Here is an 18,890-nt window from a genome sequence, read left to right as displayed (position 1 = left end):
CTTCATGGGGTCCTTTTGAGGATCACAATGGGTTAATATTAATCAACTGCTTAGAACAATGCCTGGTACATACTAAATTGCACATAAAATGCTGGTTGTTTAGAGATTTTCACTTCCTTTACTATCAAAACCCAAAAGCAGTCTAAAGTGTTTTGGTCTTAACAATCCATTTGGCAGCAAAATCTGACCAGAATGATTTATAGTCTTTATTTATCCCATATGGAGTGAATATTTTGTATCACTCCAGATTTTATTGGAGGTGCTATATATGTACCATATTATCTTTATGAAATCATAAAAATTCTGATTTCTGAAGTAAAGTTGGTTCTAGGGACTCTCTATAAGGGCCTAGGGACCAGTGTTATTATCTTTGAAAATACTGCAATATAGGTTCAGGAACATAACTGGAAATATTTGGTTTTAAAGAAAATTGAGCACAGGAAACATGTATTAATATTTTTTATAAGGGGATATATGAACTTTAAAAATGCAGATTAAAATAAGATGACTAATTAGCCTTTAGTAAATGAAATAAATGTCCTCTAGCCTGCATTAACTCCAGTTATTTTTCTTTCGTTGTTACACTGGGAAAGTGCAAGGATCTTATTCCCAGTCTAGGATAATTCTGTCTCTTCCTGCTGCCTTCTCAGAGACCTGACCCTGGAAGTTAGTACCTCTTTCTTATATTTTCAGCTTCTCCCTGTCCACCAGCTCTAATCTTGAATATATTTAGACATGCTTAAGTCTCCTCCATCATGAGTATTCATCAAAGTCTACACATTCAAAGTTTTCTCTCTTCTTCTTGAAACACTGCATTCAATCCACTGTATCTTTTTTTTTTTTTTAATTCTTCAATCCATGAAAAGTTCCCTCATCATTGAAATTGCTTGTCAGGTTCACCAGCAATATTTAGGGACCCTTTCATGATGGTACTTGACCTCCTTGCAGTAGCAGGCACTGTTTATCACACCTCCGTCCTTCTGCTTAGGATTCTACGTAGGCCCTTTTACCTTCATGCTCTACACTCTCCTTGGATGTTCACATTTACTCCCATGATGTCAGTTACTATTCATTGGCTGATAGTTTCGGGATCCACATCCCACAACTCATCTCTCTCTCTCTCTCTCTCTCCTGAACTTCAGACACAATTTACTAAACATCTCCATCAGAATGTCCCTCAGATGACCAAACTCAGGCTGAAACTGAATTTACCTTTGCTCCCAAACCTGTATGCCTAACTCATCCTGGGGTCCCCATGTGGTGAATGGCACCACACCAACATCCAGCCGATTGTCAAAAGGCCTAGGAGTCATTTACAACTCCTCCTTCTCCTTCACCTTTTTAATATTATCAGCCATCAAGTCCCACCAATTCAACTTCCCAAATGTCCCTAGAATCTATCACCACAATCACCTCTATTTCAAGCCACAGTCATTTCTAGTGTAGGTTACTACCTCAAATCTTTTACAGCATTCTGCTTCTCATCTTGACCTCAGTGAATCCTCTTTCTTTCCTTTCTTTTTCTTTTTTTTTGAGACATGGTCTCCCTCTGTTGCCCAGGTTGGAGAGCAGTGGTGCAACCATAGCTCACTGAAGCCTTGACCTCCCAGGCTGAAGCAATACTCCCATCTCAGCCTCTTGAGTAGCTGGGACTGCAGGCATCTGCCACCACACCTAGCTAGTTTTAAAAAATGTTTTATAAGAACAGGGTCTTGCCATATTGTCCAGGCTGGTCTCAAACTCCTGGGCTCAAGTAGTCCTCCTGCCTTGGCCTCCCAAAGTACTGGAATTACAGGCATGAGCTATTTGCATCTGGCCAAATGCTTTTTCAACAGTGCAACCAGACAGGTCTTTCTTCCCTCAAATGTGATATTGTCTCTCCCTTCTTAAAACCCTCAAAATGTCCTCAAAACAAAGTTTACACTCATTCATACAGCCTTATGAATTAAACTCTATATTCTATCAAACAATCAACAACTATTTCTTGAAGTCTTGCAATGTGCTAGGCATAGTCCAGAATCTGAGGATACAGCAGTGAGCCAGACAAAGCTTCAGACATCAAGGAGCTTATCACCCAGTGGGAAATACATATAAACAGGGAAATACACATAAACAAATAAACAAAAACATTCCAGATTCTAATAAGTGTTACAAAGGTAGGGTAGAGAGTGTGAGGTGTCAGTCGGGGCATTCAGGTGATACTTTAGTAGACAGATCTGAACGTTCCAGCCAAAGATATATCTAGCACACTCCTACTAATCTCTGTTCTCAGCTGAGATCTCCCTTGGAAGTTTTCCTGTTGCCTTGCGTCTGGGTTGACAGCAACTCCCACATGCTCCACAGCATCCTGCACATTCACCACTCAGGTGCTAATGCCCATTATTTGTCTCGTTACTCCCCTGTAGGAACAGGACGTCTTGTGCCTGTGTATGTCCCTAGTGCGTGGCACAGTGCTTGCCATGCTTGTGTTGCTCAATCTCCATTTAATCTGAATGGCAGATTAAGTAATTAGTATCATTAAATAATTCTGGTCAGAAGGCCTCGCTATTATTATTATTATTAAGATGGAGTCTCACTCTGTTGCCCAGGCTGGAGTGCAGTGTTGCGATCTTGGCTCACTGCCACCTCTGCCTTCCAGGTTCAAGCAATTCTCCTGGTTCAGCCTCCCAAGTAGCTGGGACTATAAGCATGCACCAACATGCCCAGCTAATTTTTGTATTTTAAGTAGGGACAGGATTTTGCCATGTTGGCCAGGCTGGTCTTGACCTCAGGTGATCCACCCGCCTCAAACTTCCAAAGTGCTGGGATTATAGGCCTGAGCCATGGTGCCAAGCCAGTTTCAGTAATTTTGAAAAGGGGAATATAATTGTCCTCTGAAAAGATGTATTGGCTGACTGAAATGAGAAAAGTCCACATAAAATGTTTTATTCATTATTTCCATTTGTTTTATTACTGCTAACACAAATACCAAAGCATAAAACTCAATACCTAGATAATTAATTATGTCTTTTAGTTTATGCTTCTCTGCTATTTTTTAATTCCCAGGCTCCATAAAAATATGTAGGCTTTTCCTACAGAAAATTTTCAAATGTGAAGTTGACTTCTTAAGTAAAACCTAATGATTCTTTAACTGTGTTAAGAATACAATTCCTAATGACAGTTAACAAATGCACAATTATTTTCCTTTTGACATTATGGATTTCTGTATTCAGAGTGGGTAAGTCCTAAGGCCTTCTATCCATTTTTAATTCTAAACTCAAGATTGAATGTATGGCCAGGCATGGTAGCTCATGCCTGTAATCTGAGTATTTTGGGAGGCTGAGATGGGAGGATTTCTTTAGGCCAGGAGTTTGAGACCAGCCTGGGCAACATAGTGAGCCTCCGCCTCTACAAAAAATTTTTTTAAAAAATTAGCTAAGTGTGGTGTCATATGCCTATAGTCACAGCTACTTGGGAAGCAGAGGTAGGAGGATAGTTTGAGCCCAGGAGTTTGAGGCTGCAGTGAGCCATGACTGTACCACTGCACTCCAGCCTGAGTAACAGTAAAATTCTGTCTCAAGAAAAGAAAAAAGATTCAATTTAAGAATGAAAAACATGATGCCATATGCCAAATGACTGACTGCTGAGAGATTATATCTGCCCCAAATGATTCTTTGTTTTATGTGACTCAGCTTGTCAACTTCTCTAAAGTAATAACAGGAAGATTCTTCTGAGATCATACAATATTTTCCAGTTAAAGTCACAGATAAGCAACCCCTATGCACTATCCATATTAAAAAATCAACAATTTCTTCCCCTAAGGCACTGGGAAGGCTTCCAATTAAGTAAACGTCATAGCAGAACTATACTTTTGGTCCTACAATTCTCCACCACCCAGCATAAAAGCAGTGCTTCCAATATGATGGTTTCCAGATGAAAGTTGTCTGGAAAACTAAAGAGATGGAAGAGAAATAAAAGTAAATAAGGAAGATGACAGATCAAATCATTCTTCCAACTAAGAATAATCAAGCATTTAGTGAAACCATGAAAGAAGCATTATAGTTCCACAAATCTCACCAAACACTAGATTTTTATAAACCTGGCATCCATATTTCCTATTTAATGTCAGCTTGTCAGAGTAGCACAGCATATTGATTAGATTATAGCTGATAGAGAATAACAAATACAACTGTGTATGCTTAGTCAAAAAGTTGTAGCCAGAACTTCTCATTATGGTTTTAGTGAGATGAAATGAGCTAACATATTTACATATTCTCCTTTATCTTCTACTAAGGCAATATTTCTAGGTTCACTTAACTAGAGTTAGTCTATTTGTTTTTATCTCTTCAGTTCTGTTATTCTGCTTCTAGTTTATTGAACTTTGATGACAGGTACTTTATATCCTATATCCTTCCCTGAAATGAGAGTTAATAGCTTTGCTTGAGTAATAGAAATCTTTAAAAGCCAATACAGATCAGGAGATTTGTGGATGAGCCTGAGAAAAAACAGCTTAGAACTTAATGGAAACAGGTAAAGCAACTGTCTAGGATCTTTCTGAACAGTGACGAATAAAAACAAGAGAAACTAAAAAGATATGTTAAAGAAAAATTTTTAAAATGTCACTTACCCTTAGTTCTTCTTTTGTATTGAAACTATCAAGAAGTTGTTGATAATGTCTATCTGTCATTTGCCGTAATAGGGACAGGAGACAAGCAACAAACTCCCCCTAAGTTAAAAAAAAACATATTTTTTTTAGTAAGGACATAAAAGAACATCAGTAACTTACACTGAAACTGTCCTCAAAGAGAATACTTTAAAATGAAATCACTATGATCCAAACTTGCCCTGTGAAGTCTTCTTAATCTAAACTACCCAAAATATCACAGCTGGAACTTCTGCCTAGGATGATTACCATTTATTTACTTATTTTAGAGAGGATTTTTTTTTTAACTTGAGTGGACGCTTTTCACTTGGGAACTAACTTGACACATCTAAAGAAGGTAAGGCACTGAGGCTGATGATCATTTACTGAGCATTTAAAATGTTTGCATTGATTCTGTCATTTAAGTTCCATATAAACACTATGAGGTAGCGTGTATAAGGCCGTTTTGAAGAAAGTAAAATGTAGTTTCTGATGTGCCAAAGACTTGCCCCAAGACATTCAACTAGAAAGCAGCAGAGCTGGAGTTATCCCCAGTCTTTCTGCCTCCAAAGCCCTTCCTGTAGCTTCATGCTCCATTTTTGAATTCACATGACCTTCTCCAACTCATCAGAGAGTTGATCTGCTGACCCACAGGGTATAATGAAAGCCATATGTTGTATAATGCCAATTCAATCTCCTTTTAAAAAACAGTTTTATTCAGATGCCTTGGAGGATTGAAAGTAATTTTTCAATTGGCCATTCTTTTCGTGCTTGAACTCTATGTGATTTATACCCACAAATTCTAATTCTTAAAAATTAACAATAAAAAAGTAAACATAGCATCCATATATTTGAGGACCTATATAAAATTGCTATCACTTGCATTTTTGAATGAACTTCTAATTTAAAATACTTGCATTTTCAGCACAACCTTTTTGTGTTCAGCAAATAATTTACCTTTTTAAACAGAGTAATAACATTTAAAATAAAACAAATACAATAGGAGAGGCAGTCACTGATAACTAATTGTATAGTATATTCACAGAAGTGCAATTTAATTGGGAACTGGTTTCTTAGATTTTACATGAAAAGAGACTACAGACTTTATAAGTAGAAACTAAAAGCCCTGAGAAGTGGAATTTTTCAATAGAGACAGCTGGGTCTCGCTGCAATGGGAGGCCCAAAGATACTATAATTCTTAAAGACCATCTCAGAGTAACCAGGTATTCAGGCCAGATCTTTGCTTGCAAATAATCATTTGAAACACACGAGTATAACAAATAATTGTCTGTATACATTTTTTAGGGTAAATATTCAAGAAACTAACCAGTGTGGGCCAGAAGAAACATCCTCCAAGCTCAACACATACTTTGTTAATGAACAAGGGAATCCTTGATATTTAACAAAAGAATTAAAAATTTACAGGCAACATTATTAATATTTTTGTGTATGTGTGTAAGAAAGTAACCCAACCCAACACTAGGAAAAAAATGATCTGGAAGCACTGCGAGAACAGTGCCTGGTGCTCACACAGGACTGGGAATAACAGTGCCTTTTTTTTTTTTTTTTAAACCAGCCAGACTAGAAAAACCTCACAATTATTAAGGCATCAGTTAGAATACCAAAAAGAGTGTGTCCTCAGTACTGGTGAAAAAGTATTCCTAGAGTAAATGCTGTTCTGGTCCTACCTCGCAAATTTCAAAAGCAAGTCCTAAAATGATCAAATAGTTTCCAATAAATTTAACCTTATTCTATAGCAAAGCTGAAAGGTATTTTTTAAAAATTAAAAAAATCCACCTCTCAACAATGCAAAACTCACAATGTCTGGCATGCAATAAAAAATTACCAGGCAGGTCAAGAAGAAGGAAAAAATGATGCAAATGAGGAGAAAAAGTAATATATCAATAGAAACAGATCCAGAAATGACACAGATGCTAGAACTACCAGACAAGAACATTAACATAGTTATATATGTATTCTAATTATTCAGGAAGCTAAAGGAAAGACTGAATATATTTATTTAGAGATGGAAGACATAAAAAGAGCCCAAATTAAACTTCTAGAGATGAAGGCTACAATTTGTGAGATAAAAATTCATTGAATGGGTCGCGTGGCAGACTAGACATTGCAGAAGAAAAGATTATTGAACTTGAAAGGGAGGGCAGTAGAAATTCTCCAAAATAAAGCACAGACAAAAAAAAAACTAAAATAAAAAGAAAAACAGTAAGAAAGCATCAGTGAATTGTAGGACAACTTCAATTAGCAGAATATCTATGTAACTGAAAGTCCAAGAGAAGGAAGAGACAGAAACAGTAATTAAAGAAATGAGAATAAACCTTTTCAAACTCTTTGAAAATTATAAACCTATATATCAAAGAATCTCTATGAACCCCAAGCACAAGAAATAAGAAAAAAATTACACCAAGGCACATCATAATCAAATTGATTACAGCCAGTTGTAGAGAAAATCTTAAAATACTTTTCAGAAAAATAAATGAAAAAGGTGCATTACATAGAGAAGAACAAAGACAAACATGAGAGAAAAGTTCTCTTGGAAAAAATACAAGCTGAAAGACGATGGAGCAACAGCTTCAGAGAACAAAAAGGAAAAAAAAACACCCAAAAACTATCAACCAAGAATTTGTTACTCAGGAAAAGTATCTTCCAAAAGCAAAGACAAAATAAAGACTTTCCAAACCTCCCAAAGCTTATTCACTACCTCTATTCAACATTGTACTGAAGGTTTTAATCAGTGCAATAAGGCAAGAAAAGGCTATCAGGAATACAGGTTTGAAAGGAATTTTTAAAAAGCTGTCTTTCTTGACAGAGAGCATAGCTGTGTACATAGAAAAAGCTATGGAATTGTCAAAGAGCTACTAGAACTAATCGAGTTTATTGACATTCCAGAATATAAGATCAATGTAGAAAAATCTATTTTACTTCTACACACTAAAAATGAACTACCAGAAATTGAAATTTAAAATATCATTAAAATATGAAATAATTTCTAATATATGTGACCAAAGATGTGTAAAATCTGCACACTGAAGACTGCAAAATGCTGAGGAGTGAAGTTAAAGTCCTAAAAAGATGAAGATATTACATGCTCATGGATTGGGATATGCAGTATCGTTAAGATGTCAATTCTGGCTGGGCGCAGTGGCTCACGCCTGTAATCCCAGCACTTTGGGAGTCTAAGGTGAATCACCTGAGGTCAGAAGTTTGAGACCAACCTGGCCAACATTGTGAAACCCCATCTCTACTAAAAATACAAAATTGGGCGTGGTGGCACATGCCTATAATCCCAGCTACTCAGGAGGCTGAGGCTGGAGAATTGCTTGAACTCTGGAGGTGGAGGTTGCAGTGAGCCGAGACCACACCATTGCATTCCAGCCTAGGTGACAAGAGTGAAACTTCCTCTTAAAAAAAAAAAAGTCAATTCTCTCAAAATTGATAAATGGATTCAATGCAATCCCAGTCATTATCCTAGCATAGTTTTGGGGGTTAGAAATTGAAAGGCTGATCTGACTTTAAAATCCATAAGGAAGTGCAAAGGCTCTAAAATAGTCAAAACAACTTTGAAAAAGAGGAGGAAAGTTGAAAGACTTACACTTACTGACTTAAAGATTTATTATAAAACATGACAATCAAGATAGTATGTTATTGGTGTCAAAACAGAAAAACAGGTAAATGGAACACAAGAGCCAAACCCAGGAACAACTCAAATGTCTACCAAGGGGTGAATGAATAAACAAATTACAGTATATCCACACAACGAAATACTATTCAGCAATAAGAAGGAATAAACTATTGATATGATGTGAAGTAAGCCAGAATCCCTGCCCCTATGTCCCCAAAATACTATTAACAGCTATGTACTACATGATTCCATTCATATCAAATTCTAAAAAATGCAAACTTATGTATAGTAACAGATAAGTTACTATAAAAAGCAGGTCAGTAGTTGTTTGGGGATGAGGTAGCATGGAAGGGCAAGAGAGAGGGAATAGAGAAGGGCAAAGGAAGCTTTGGAGACTGATGGACATATTTGCTATCTTGATTGTGGTGATGGTTCATAGGAATACACATATGTCAAAACTAAAATTATATATTTCAAACAGGTATCATTTATTTTATGTCAATTATACCTCTACAAAATAAAAAAGACATATGACAACACTATGATTTATGGAATGGCACTATGCGTAAGTTACCATACTTGGATTATGCTATTGAATTCATTCTTTGTTTGGGCCTTGCTGGGTTGACACAATCAACAAAGAAAAGTTAATTATCTCTTAAGGCTCAGACATTTATCCCAGGTTCCACAGCTTGAGATTTGTGAAGCTGGGATGTGAACCCAGGTATCTGTTCTAGAAGTCTGTACTCAGTGACTCATCTTCCTTCTGCTCAGACTATTGATATTATAGAGAAAATATACCTGAGTTTTTTTTTTTGAGTTTTTAAATTATAATTAAAATATAATATACTAGAATCCATCATTTGATAACTGATGCTCATACTTTTTTACCTTTCTCTTAACTATGCCTTGACTTAAAAATACAAATCTAGTTAGTAGAAACCCATTCATTTCTTTTCCATCTCTTACTTTTCCATATCATATTCCCATTGTATCTAATACAGCTACTACATTAATTTTCCTAAGACATTTACTTCAACACACAATCCTGTGAATAGTGAAATACGCTGAAGTGGAAGGAATGACATATTACTTGTTGTAAATTTAGTAATAACAAGAAATTTCATGCAGTAATGAATAAACTTTCATCTTAAGTCTTTACAGTCAATATACATAGGGGAGAAACCTGTTTGAATTCAGATTAATGATTTTATTTGTCATATCTGACTTAGGCCCATTGCAATAACTTATAATCATGACATATAATCTATTGGGCATTTATGATGTATTATTGTCAATCCCAATATCTACTCTAAAATGTCATTTTATGTATTCACTCATGCTGTTTAGGAACTCCAAGCACATTCAACGCTGTTAGGAGGCCTAGATGTCCAATTATTAATGTATGTTTTATCTATAATGTATTTTTTTTGCTCTATTTTAAAATTTAAAATATAACTAACTTATAAAATTTTTCCATAGGTTTTTGGGGAACAGGTGGTATTTGGCTACCAGAGTAAGTTTTTTAGTGGTGATTTGTGAGACGTCCAATTACTAATGTATATTTTATCTGTAATGTAATTTTCTTTGTTTTTAGGATATTTTAAGGGTATATCTATATGTAAATCCTAGACCCATAATTTGTTAAAAAGAAATAAAAAGCCATCAGTGGCCAAGATGTACTTTGCAGCAGTGTGAGAATTTCTTATATATAAATCATCTTGAAAACACTGTAATCTTCAGGGGCCATTTTATGTATAGACTGAGTACAATGGGAATTTCTACAAATGACTGTGTATAGCAAGGGTCCTGGATGGCTACAACTGTGTTCATGAAACCTATTATACACATACATTACTTTTTTCACATATTTCTTACAGAATTAACCCAGACCCATTTCCATACCCCAACCACAAACCAACAACACATGAAAACTTTAGATAAGCATACCACAGTGGCTGTCTTAGACCCGGCCTATACCCAGAAGAATCTGCTCCATAAATGGTACTTAACAGAGTTGTGAACAAGGAAGCATTTATAAATTGTAAGGAACTCTGGAGCTCCATTAGTTGACGATGCAAGTCAAGTGGTCATTTCTACTACTTTATAAAATCTGTTTTTACCTATAATTAGACTTGTGAAAGGAAATGATCACAATGGTGGTTTTTCTGTTTTGTTTTGTTTTCTAGCTAGAGAAAGCATTTTAAAATTCAAAAAACAGTTGGTGGAAAAACAAAAAGTACAATCCTTTTAAATTTTAAAAATAAGGCTCTGTTATCTGGAACTATGATACAGCAGAAGCCAGTGCTCATGCTGGTGTGGCTGGGAGACAGGGTAACAATCATGGTGATCACAGAGCGCTGGAAGAATTCATCATGGCATGTTGTGGGATCTGCGTTTACTCACAGTGTGTCTACTTGACAGGGGCACTTCATACGTGTGTCTGCACAGACTGAAAAGTTGCTCAGTGTAGGACTGCCACTTTAAAGACTCCCTATTCAGAAAGCCTGTTCTCTATGAGAAAACGATAAATTCAACACATCTTCAGTCTTCAGAGAATGGATTTTGTGAAAGACCAGAGCATGTTTCTCACTTTAGAATTATTATAACAGTACAACAAGCACGTTTGCAACAATCATGGTATTACTGTGACTGCTGCTGCTACCACAATGACTAACGGCCAGCACGTACCGAGTATTAGGCCAGATACTGTTTAAATACCTTTACAAATTTGATGAAATCCTCGCACTAACTTTGAGATAAGTACAACTATTTTCTCTGATTTGTTTATTTATTTATGAGACAGGATCTCACTGTGTCACCTAGGCTGGAGTGCAGTGGTATGGTCTTGGCTCACTGCAACCTCGACCTCCTGGGTTCAAGCCATTCTTCTTGCCTCAGTCTCTTAAATAGTTGGGATTGCAGGTATCCACCAACATGCCTGACTATTTTTTCTGTATTTTCAGTAGAAATGAAGTTTCAACATGTTAGTCAGGCTGGTCTCAAACCCCTGTCTCAAGCAATATGCCCGCCTTGGCCTCTCAAAGTGCTGGGATTACAGGTGTGAGCCATGGCACCAGGCATATTTTCTCTGTTTTAAAGACAAAGAAACTGAGACTTAGAGACATTAGTAACTTGACCAACATCACAGAGTCAGTGCAATGGCAGAGTAGGAATCAAACTAGGTCTGAGTATTCTTAAAAAAAAAAGTCTTAAAGCACAAAAACAAAGATATCAAATAACTTACGTGTGTGTTTCCTAGAAAATTTCACCCCATATATCTTAAGAGTTTGGTTTCTCACACAGCAAGGGTACCACAGAGCTATGCAGGAAGGATTCTCCTCACGTGATTTTCTTAGAATTTAGTACCAGGACAATAACCCTGCCTGCCACACCCTACTTCCATCCACAGTCCTGATTCACTGACTTCTTGAAGTCTTGTAATTGGCATTGATTATTACACCATAATGGCCTGAAGATCACGTGTATCCCATAGAGATTTGATGCAGACAACTTTGTACACTCTGCATGTCGATATAAAGCAGTTTGAAAGTGTTTTTAGCTTTTGATTTCAGGCAATCTTTAACCATGTCCAACATTTGCTATGATTCTGTTTTCTGTGCCATTATAACTTTTGAACTATGTAAGAGTCATGTTGCTAGGAAGCAATCAAAATGTTACCATCAAAACCATAATGAAGGAGACATCCTTCCTCTTCCAGGTTGAAAGTGTAGACATACTTTTCCGCTATTCCTCCTGCTAAGTGCGACCAAAAACCTGAAAACCTGGCCAGGTGCGGTGGCTCACACCTGTAATCCCAGTACTTTGGGAGGCCAACGCAGGCAGATCCCAAGGTCAGGAGATCGAGACCATCCTGGTTAACACGGTGAAACCCGTCTCTACTAAAAATACAAAAAAATTGCCAGGTGTGGTGGCGGGTGCCTGTAATCCCAGCTTCTCAGGAGGCTGAGGCAGGAGAATCACCTGAACCCGAGAGGCAGAGATTGCAGTAAGCCAAGATTGCGCCACTGCACTCCAGCCATGATGATAGAGTGAGACTCCATCACACACACACACACACACACACACACACACACACACACACACACCCCTGAATATCAAATATAAAACAAACAGAAAAAGACTCTGCCAGGTGGGGAAAGAGGGCAGACTGGCCAAGAATCTCGGGACCTGAGGAAGGCCACAGTGTGGAGTTCTTTGGCTTTTCTTTTTTGCCTCACATATTTCAGACCTGGGATGAAGAGGCCAGCAACTGTAAAACACCAATAGTTGGTAGATAAAAGAAAAAGTCCCAAGAAAACCTTATTTCTCCAGCCAAAGTACCAGGTAAGGGCAGCCCTGCAGGGCAATACTTTCAGCCACAATTGTTCTATTCTAGCTCAACACCACAGAAAACTTTGGCCTTAGTTACCAGCTCACTGCAAAGGCTGAGTGAGGAGCCTAGACTTCTACCCTCATGAGGATGTAGTGAGGTGCCCCAAAACCTCTCCTAGAGTGGAGCCAGAGAAGGACAAATAGCGAGCAGGTACTTTCATACCCATGGGTCAGTGTTGGTGAAGACAGTGGGAGGAGCCTGGACTTCCACCCACAATTGGCAGTAACAAGTCATATTTTTCCTCCCCACAGAGGTGGTGTCAAAGAGGCCTAGCAGAAAGTCAGGACGGTTATCATGGCCCAGCAGTAACAAAGCCACTCCCACCACGTTGTAAGTAGAGACTATATGTAGAACCAGAATTTCCACCTCACCCAGCAGTCACAAGAAGCTCTCTTGCCTCAGATGTCAAAGGAGGGAGGCCGAGAGGCAAACCTGGATTTCTATCTCTGTCTCACCATAACATGTAGGCATTCACTGTTCCCCTGATGAGTGATGTCACTTAAAACTAGCTAAAACAGAAGGTTTATGCAAGATCCAGAGCCTTTGCAGAAATGTCTTGATTATAACAGAAAATAACACGTCCTATCAAGAACCAAGAAAATCTCAAATTGGATGAAAAAGACAATTGATAGATGCCCACACTGCAAGGTCAGAGATGTTAGAATTATCTGACACATGCAAAATTCACTCAAAATGGGTAAGGGACTTATAAGTAAAATATAAAACTATACTAGAAAGAAACTAGGAGCTAACCTTTAAGATACAGGGCTAGGCAAAAAGAGTCAAAAGCTTGACCCATAAAAGGAAAATTTAATAAACTGGACTTAAACGAAATTAAAAACTTTTGCTCTGCAAAGCTTGTTAAGAGGTTGAGAAAACAAGCTACAGAGTGGGAGAAGATACCTGCAAACCACATATTGTAAAAAGAAATAAAAACACAACAGTGAAAAAACAAGCCAATTAAAAACTGGCAAAAAGACACGAAAGGACATTTCACTGAAGAGGATATACTGATGGCAAATAAGTATGTAAAAAGATGCTCAGCATCATTAGCCATTAGGGACATGCAAATTAAAACCACAATAAGATATCACTACGTAGCTATCAGAATGCTCTCCACTCCAAAAAAGGGACAACACCAAATGCTGATGAGAGTATTGAGAAAGTGGACCATTCATACCTTGCATATATAGTAGACCCATTGTTTTCCATAGTGGTTGTATCATTTCATATTCATGAATATACATAAATAGATACACATATATAAACTGTCAGATATGTTATTTCTTAACATTTTCTTAATGTTTTACATGTAATATAAAATATAAATATTAGACTCAAAATAGTAGCACTTGAAAGCACCTCAAAATTTGCCAATTCCAGGCTGCGCATGGTGGCCCACACCCAACACTTTGGGAGGTTGAGGTGAGTGGATTATCTGAGGTCAGGAGCTCGAGACCAGGCTGATGAACATGGTGAAACCCTGTCTCTACTAAAAACACAAAAATTAGCTGGGTGTGGTGGTGGGCACCTATAATCCCAGCTACTCAGGAAGCTGAAGCGGGGGAATCGCTTGAACCCGGGAGGTTGGAGGTTGTAGTGAGCCAAGATCACACCATTGCACTCCAGCCTTGGCGACAAAGAGAGACTCCGTCTCAAAGAAAAAAAAATAATTGCCAATTCCAAACTTCTCATTTCTTAGCTGAGGAAACTGAGGCCTAGAAAAGTTACGATCCCAACTAGTAAGAGTGAAAAATTTGGAATGAAAATTCAGTGCCCCTGACTCCTATTACTCTGTTTTTTACTCCTATTACTCACTTAAGCAATTTGATGGATGATAAGAGAACAAAAAGTTACCAAGTAGACTTGGCATATAAAATCATGAGTTAATTTAAACAGGGCAAGGTATGACTAATATCAAAGTTGGCTTTCTGCAATTAAAAACTGCTTATTCCAAGTTCCCTTAACAAACATGCTTTATATCTTGGGTTCCTTATGTAATTAAGGTAACCTCATACGATTTTGAAATACTCATGGGTTACTCTCCTAAGGCTAGATTTTCCAGATGATAACACAAGCCACCTGCAACGTGACTGAAGCTTTAACAAACATAACCAGGCCCTGTTCCACGTGCCACCTGCTCTATGATCTTACAGTGACATCCTGGAACTGGAACCGCATTGCTGAGCTGGATGGCTGAGGTCGGCTGGTGATCTCCAATATGGTCCTCAGCAGGATATCCAGCAAGCTGGTCACTATCACATCTATTTCCTCCAGCACAGATTTTTCCTTAAGAGAGAAAAAAATGTGTTCAGGAAATTGGGGTTTAACATGCATTTTAATCTAACAGAAAAGGGGAAATCTAAGATTCAGAGAACTTGAGAGACCTGGATTTCTCCTAAGTGAATGATCTTTCACAGTAAACAAAGGCACAGAGAAGTTAACGGCTTACCCAAGAGCATACAACTTGGGGGCATAATGGATACCTGAGATACAAATAAAAAGGTGGGTGATGTCATGAAGGCATACCAGACTAACTCAGTACATCAGCTAGGCTCCCAACAGGGTGTGCTACCTTAGGCAATTCAGTTTGCCTCCTGGCCTGACTCTTCATGCAATTCATCCTGGTTCTTAGTCTATAATTCCCTGGTTCCACACTGTGCTTATATTTACTTTTGTCATCACTAAAGTTGCATCAGTCATTTTCCAAAACTCTATTTTAAGTACAAATGACTATTCCTATAAAAAATGATTTTTAAAAGTCTTTGCATGTAAATATTAGGAAACAGCGTTTGGCCCAGGCAAATACCCTTAGCTACAGAATGGATCTAAGGTCAGTGGCCATATAGGAACTGCTTTCCTGATGCAAAGTTAGTATTATCCACGCCCCAGGACATGAAAAAGAAACCCAAATTGCTCTGCACTGACTGTATGTGATGGATCTGTGTTCTTACGACACCTGCACAAAACAAAACTCTATGTACAAATGCTCCCAACCAAGGAGATCACTCTGTGTAAAAATACTTTTAGAAAGTACAAGTTGGAAAGAGGTTTTTGGCTAGGATTTTATGATGAATTTTCTTACACTTGCAAGAAAACTACCAAGGTTTTCCCTCCAGTGAGTTAGTTTCTGCTTTAAATGTCTTACAGAGAGCAGAAGTTGTGGAGGTGATTTTCTTTTTATTTCTCATCTGCTGTTTTCGTTTCTGTGCAGCGAACTATCTAACTTACATTTTACCCTCAGCAATTATAATTTGGAAAAAGATTCTAACTAGGCATAGCATGGTTATTCTTTATAGAATTTTATAGAGGGAGGTTTAAATGTGAACTCATGCCTTCTGTCACCACTGTTCTATTCAGTTCCAAATCCTTGGGGCCCGGATTATGGGGGTGGGAAAAAGTAAACTGCTTTGTTCCATGCAGGTTCCTCTTATTACACTTCCAGAGGCAGAATTTCTAGGCTTTTTCTCTCAATTGCCAACTCTATTCCCATGCTACTGGGACTCTATCTCCAATAATTCCACTGAGGTCCCGTCCCAGCTCACTGATCTTCAGAAGCTGACCATAAGTGACAAATTGGGAAACTGTAGCATAGAGGAAGCAGAAAAACAGGAGTCTTGGCACTTCTTGCCAAACTCTGCTCCATAAAACCTGTTACTGATAAGTAAAATCGTTACTTAACAGTTGCATATTGGCAGAAGTGGAACAGGATATTCTCCATATGTGGATTTCACACCAGACCCCTGAGCCATGAACACAAATACTCTTGAGTTGTCCCATTTATAAGCAAGCATGTGATTCTTCTCATTTTGCACTGCATTCTCTAATGCAGTTGCATTGCATCAAGAGTTAGGCATATTGACAGGAATCCCCAAATCCATAACAATTTGGAGATCACGGTTGGGGCCAAGTAATGGTTATATTGTAAGATACCCCCAATCTCCTGGGGCTGTCCTTTGCTTCTGCAACTTCCAGGGGACCCAGCCCAAGGGCCATAGCCAAGTTCTGAGTATTATTATGCCGCCTTTCACAGAATGGATCAAAAACGACTTCATGTTGCAAGCAGTAATTTATTCTTGCCACAGAGCAGTCATCATATCAAGACTGAAGACACATGTGGGAGGCTTTGAGATTTCTAATTTTTCTCACTCAGTATGCAGTTCTTCCTTGAAATACAAGTTTGGGGAACCCAGGTTATTTGGGGTTACAGAATCCCACAAGGTTAAAAAAATTCCTTCCAAAGAGAAGGAATAAGAGTAAGTCCAGCCCAGTTGGAAATAAAAGTGAGTCTCAGAGGGTTCCTCTTTAGTGTAGTTTCTTTGTAGACTTTTACAAGTTTCTTTCCAGAAGCCATTTGATGGGAACTATATACTAGGACCTGTATTTACTTACTGAGCTGTTTTTCTTGATGAGACAAAATACGTTGCTAAGGATACGTGCACACATGATCAGGTCCTTCTGTTCTTGCAAGTGAATGTGGAGGTGATGTAACACGACAGGCAGAAGAATGTACCGGGAATCTGAAGAGAGAAGAGTCATTAGTGTCACATCTGTTGGAGTCCCACACAATACTTAGGGCAAATCCTTATCTACTTTTAATCCAATTTTACTTGTTAAATTATTAACACATGTAGTTACAAAGGTATTAGTTCTGCAAGGTTTATATTGAAAAACAGTAGTTCCTTTCCCCAACGCACAATTCCTACACTCTGGAGGCCTTACACTTTTAGGTAAAATAGATAGCTTTTTAAAATTGTTTGTTTTACATCTAAATTTCTAAACTACATGCTTCTCTTGCTGTTTCCTGAATTTTCATTAAGGGAGACCACCACTGACTTTCTACAATGGTAGATGAGGACTTAGATTTTCCATTTTTTTTTTAATCCCCGGATATAGTTCGGCTGTTTCCCCACCCAAATTTCATCTTGAATTATAGCTCCCATAATTCCTTGTGGAAGGGGCCCGATGGGAGATAACTGAATCATGGGGGTAGTTTCTCCTATACTGTCCTCAGGGTAGTGAATATGTCTCAAGAGATCTGATGATTTTATAACAGGTTTCTCTTTTCACTTGGCTTCACTCTCTCTTCTCTGCCACCATGTAAGACATAAGACATGACTTTCACCTTCTGCCATGATTATGAGGCCTTCTGTGAGTCCATTAAACCTTTTTTTTTTTTTTTTGAGACAGAGTCTCACTCTGTCACCAGGCTGGAGTGCAGTGGCGTGATCTCGGCTCACTGTAACCTCTGCCTCCTGGGTTCATATGATTCTCCTGCCTCAGCCTCTCGAGTAGCTGAGACTACAGGTGCATGCCACCAAGCCCAGCTAATTTTTGTAAATTTAGCAGAGATGGGTTTCAACATGTTGGCCAGGATGGTCTTGATCTCTTGACCTTGTGATCAGCCCACCCTGGCCTCCCAAAGTGCTGGGATTACAGGTGTGAGCCAATGCGCCTGGGTAAACCTTTTTTTTTTTTTTTTAATTATAAATTACCCAGTCTCGGGTATGTCTTTAACATCAGTGCAAAAATGGACTAATATACTTCCTTTTCTCCCCAAGCCTCTCAAAATGGTTATATCACAGTTTCTGGCTAAGTTAACATTATGGTTTTGCTGCTGTTCTGATTTCCAAACCTTGGTACATAACTGGAGTTTTGCTTGGTTTTATTTTTCTCTCTTTGAAAGTTTTTGGGAAATTATCCCTGGTAATTCAAAATTTCATGATTATGTAACTTGCCTTGACCCTTTCAATCTATAAATTTGTGTTCTTCAGTTCTGGGAATTTGCCTTGAATTATTTCTGGGATTTTTTTTTCTATCCTTTGTCTGGAAATTCAACTACATTTACATTATAAATCTCTTGAACTTCTACTTTTCTAGGATGTTTCCTCTCTTTTTGTTCAACTTCCTGGGTGATTTCCATACCTTATCTTCCAAATCATCTACTCAGTTTTAGTATTTATGCTATCAGATATTTTATTTCCAAGAGATTTCTCCATCCCAGGGCCAGTGTTGTGGGTGTGGAACCTGAGCAGCCACACAGGTCCCTGTGCTCAGAAGGAGCCCATGCTTGGTGTAAGCTATGCTACTGCCACCTTGAAATTCTTAACTTTTGAACAACAGGTCTTGTATTTTCATTATGCAGCCATTCTTGTTTATTTCTATGAATGTTCTCTTTCCAGAGCTTCCCATTCTTGTTTCATAGGTGCATTTTCTTCTCTCCCAGAGGAAAT

General features: G+C 38.1%; 1 protein-coding gene across 3 annotated transcripts in view; it reads right to left on the bottom strand.

Moving 5' to 3' along the window:
* Positions 1-18,890, bottom strand: part of DOCK4 (dedicator of cytokinesis 4) — a 488,208-nt gene that overhangs the window by 101,934 nt on the left and 367,384 nt on the right. For all 3 annotated transcript variants that reach the window (XM_064374405.1, XM_064374410.1, XM_064374414.1), the window contains exons 24-26: positions 17,050-17,177; positions 14,812-14,946; positions 4,607-4,705 (exon numbers count right to left, since the gene is read on the bottom strand). In XM_064374405.1, coding sequence (XP_064230475.1) covers positions 4,607-4,705; positions 14,812-14,946; positions 17,050-17,177 — 362 coding nt within the window. The remainder of the gene's footprint in view (positions 1-4,606; positions 4,706-14,811; positions 14,947-17,049; positions 17,178-18,890) is intronic.

The sequence above is a fragment of the Aotus nancymaae genome, unplaced genomic scaffold (assembly GCF_030222135.1).
Source record: "Aotus nancymaae isolate 86718 unplaced genomic scaffold, 86718_ANA_hifiasm-v0.15.2.pri h1tg000002l, whole genome shotgun sequence".
NCBI lineage: Eukaryota > Metazoa > Chordata > Mammalia > Primates > Aotidae > Aotus > Aotus nancymaae.
This window is presented reverse-complemented; position numbering and strand designations above follow the sequence as displayed.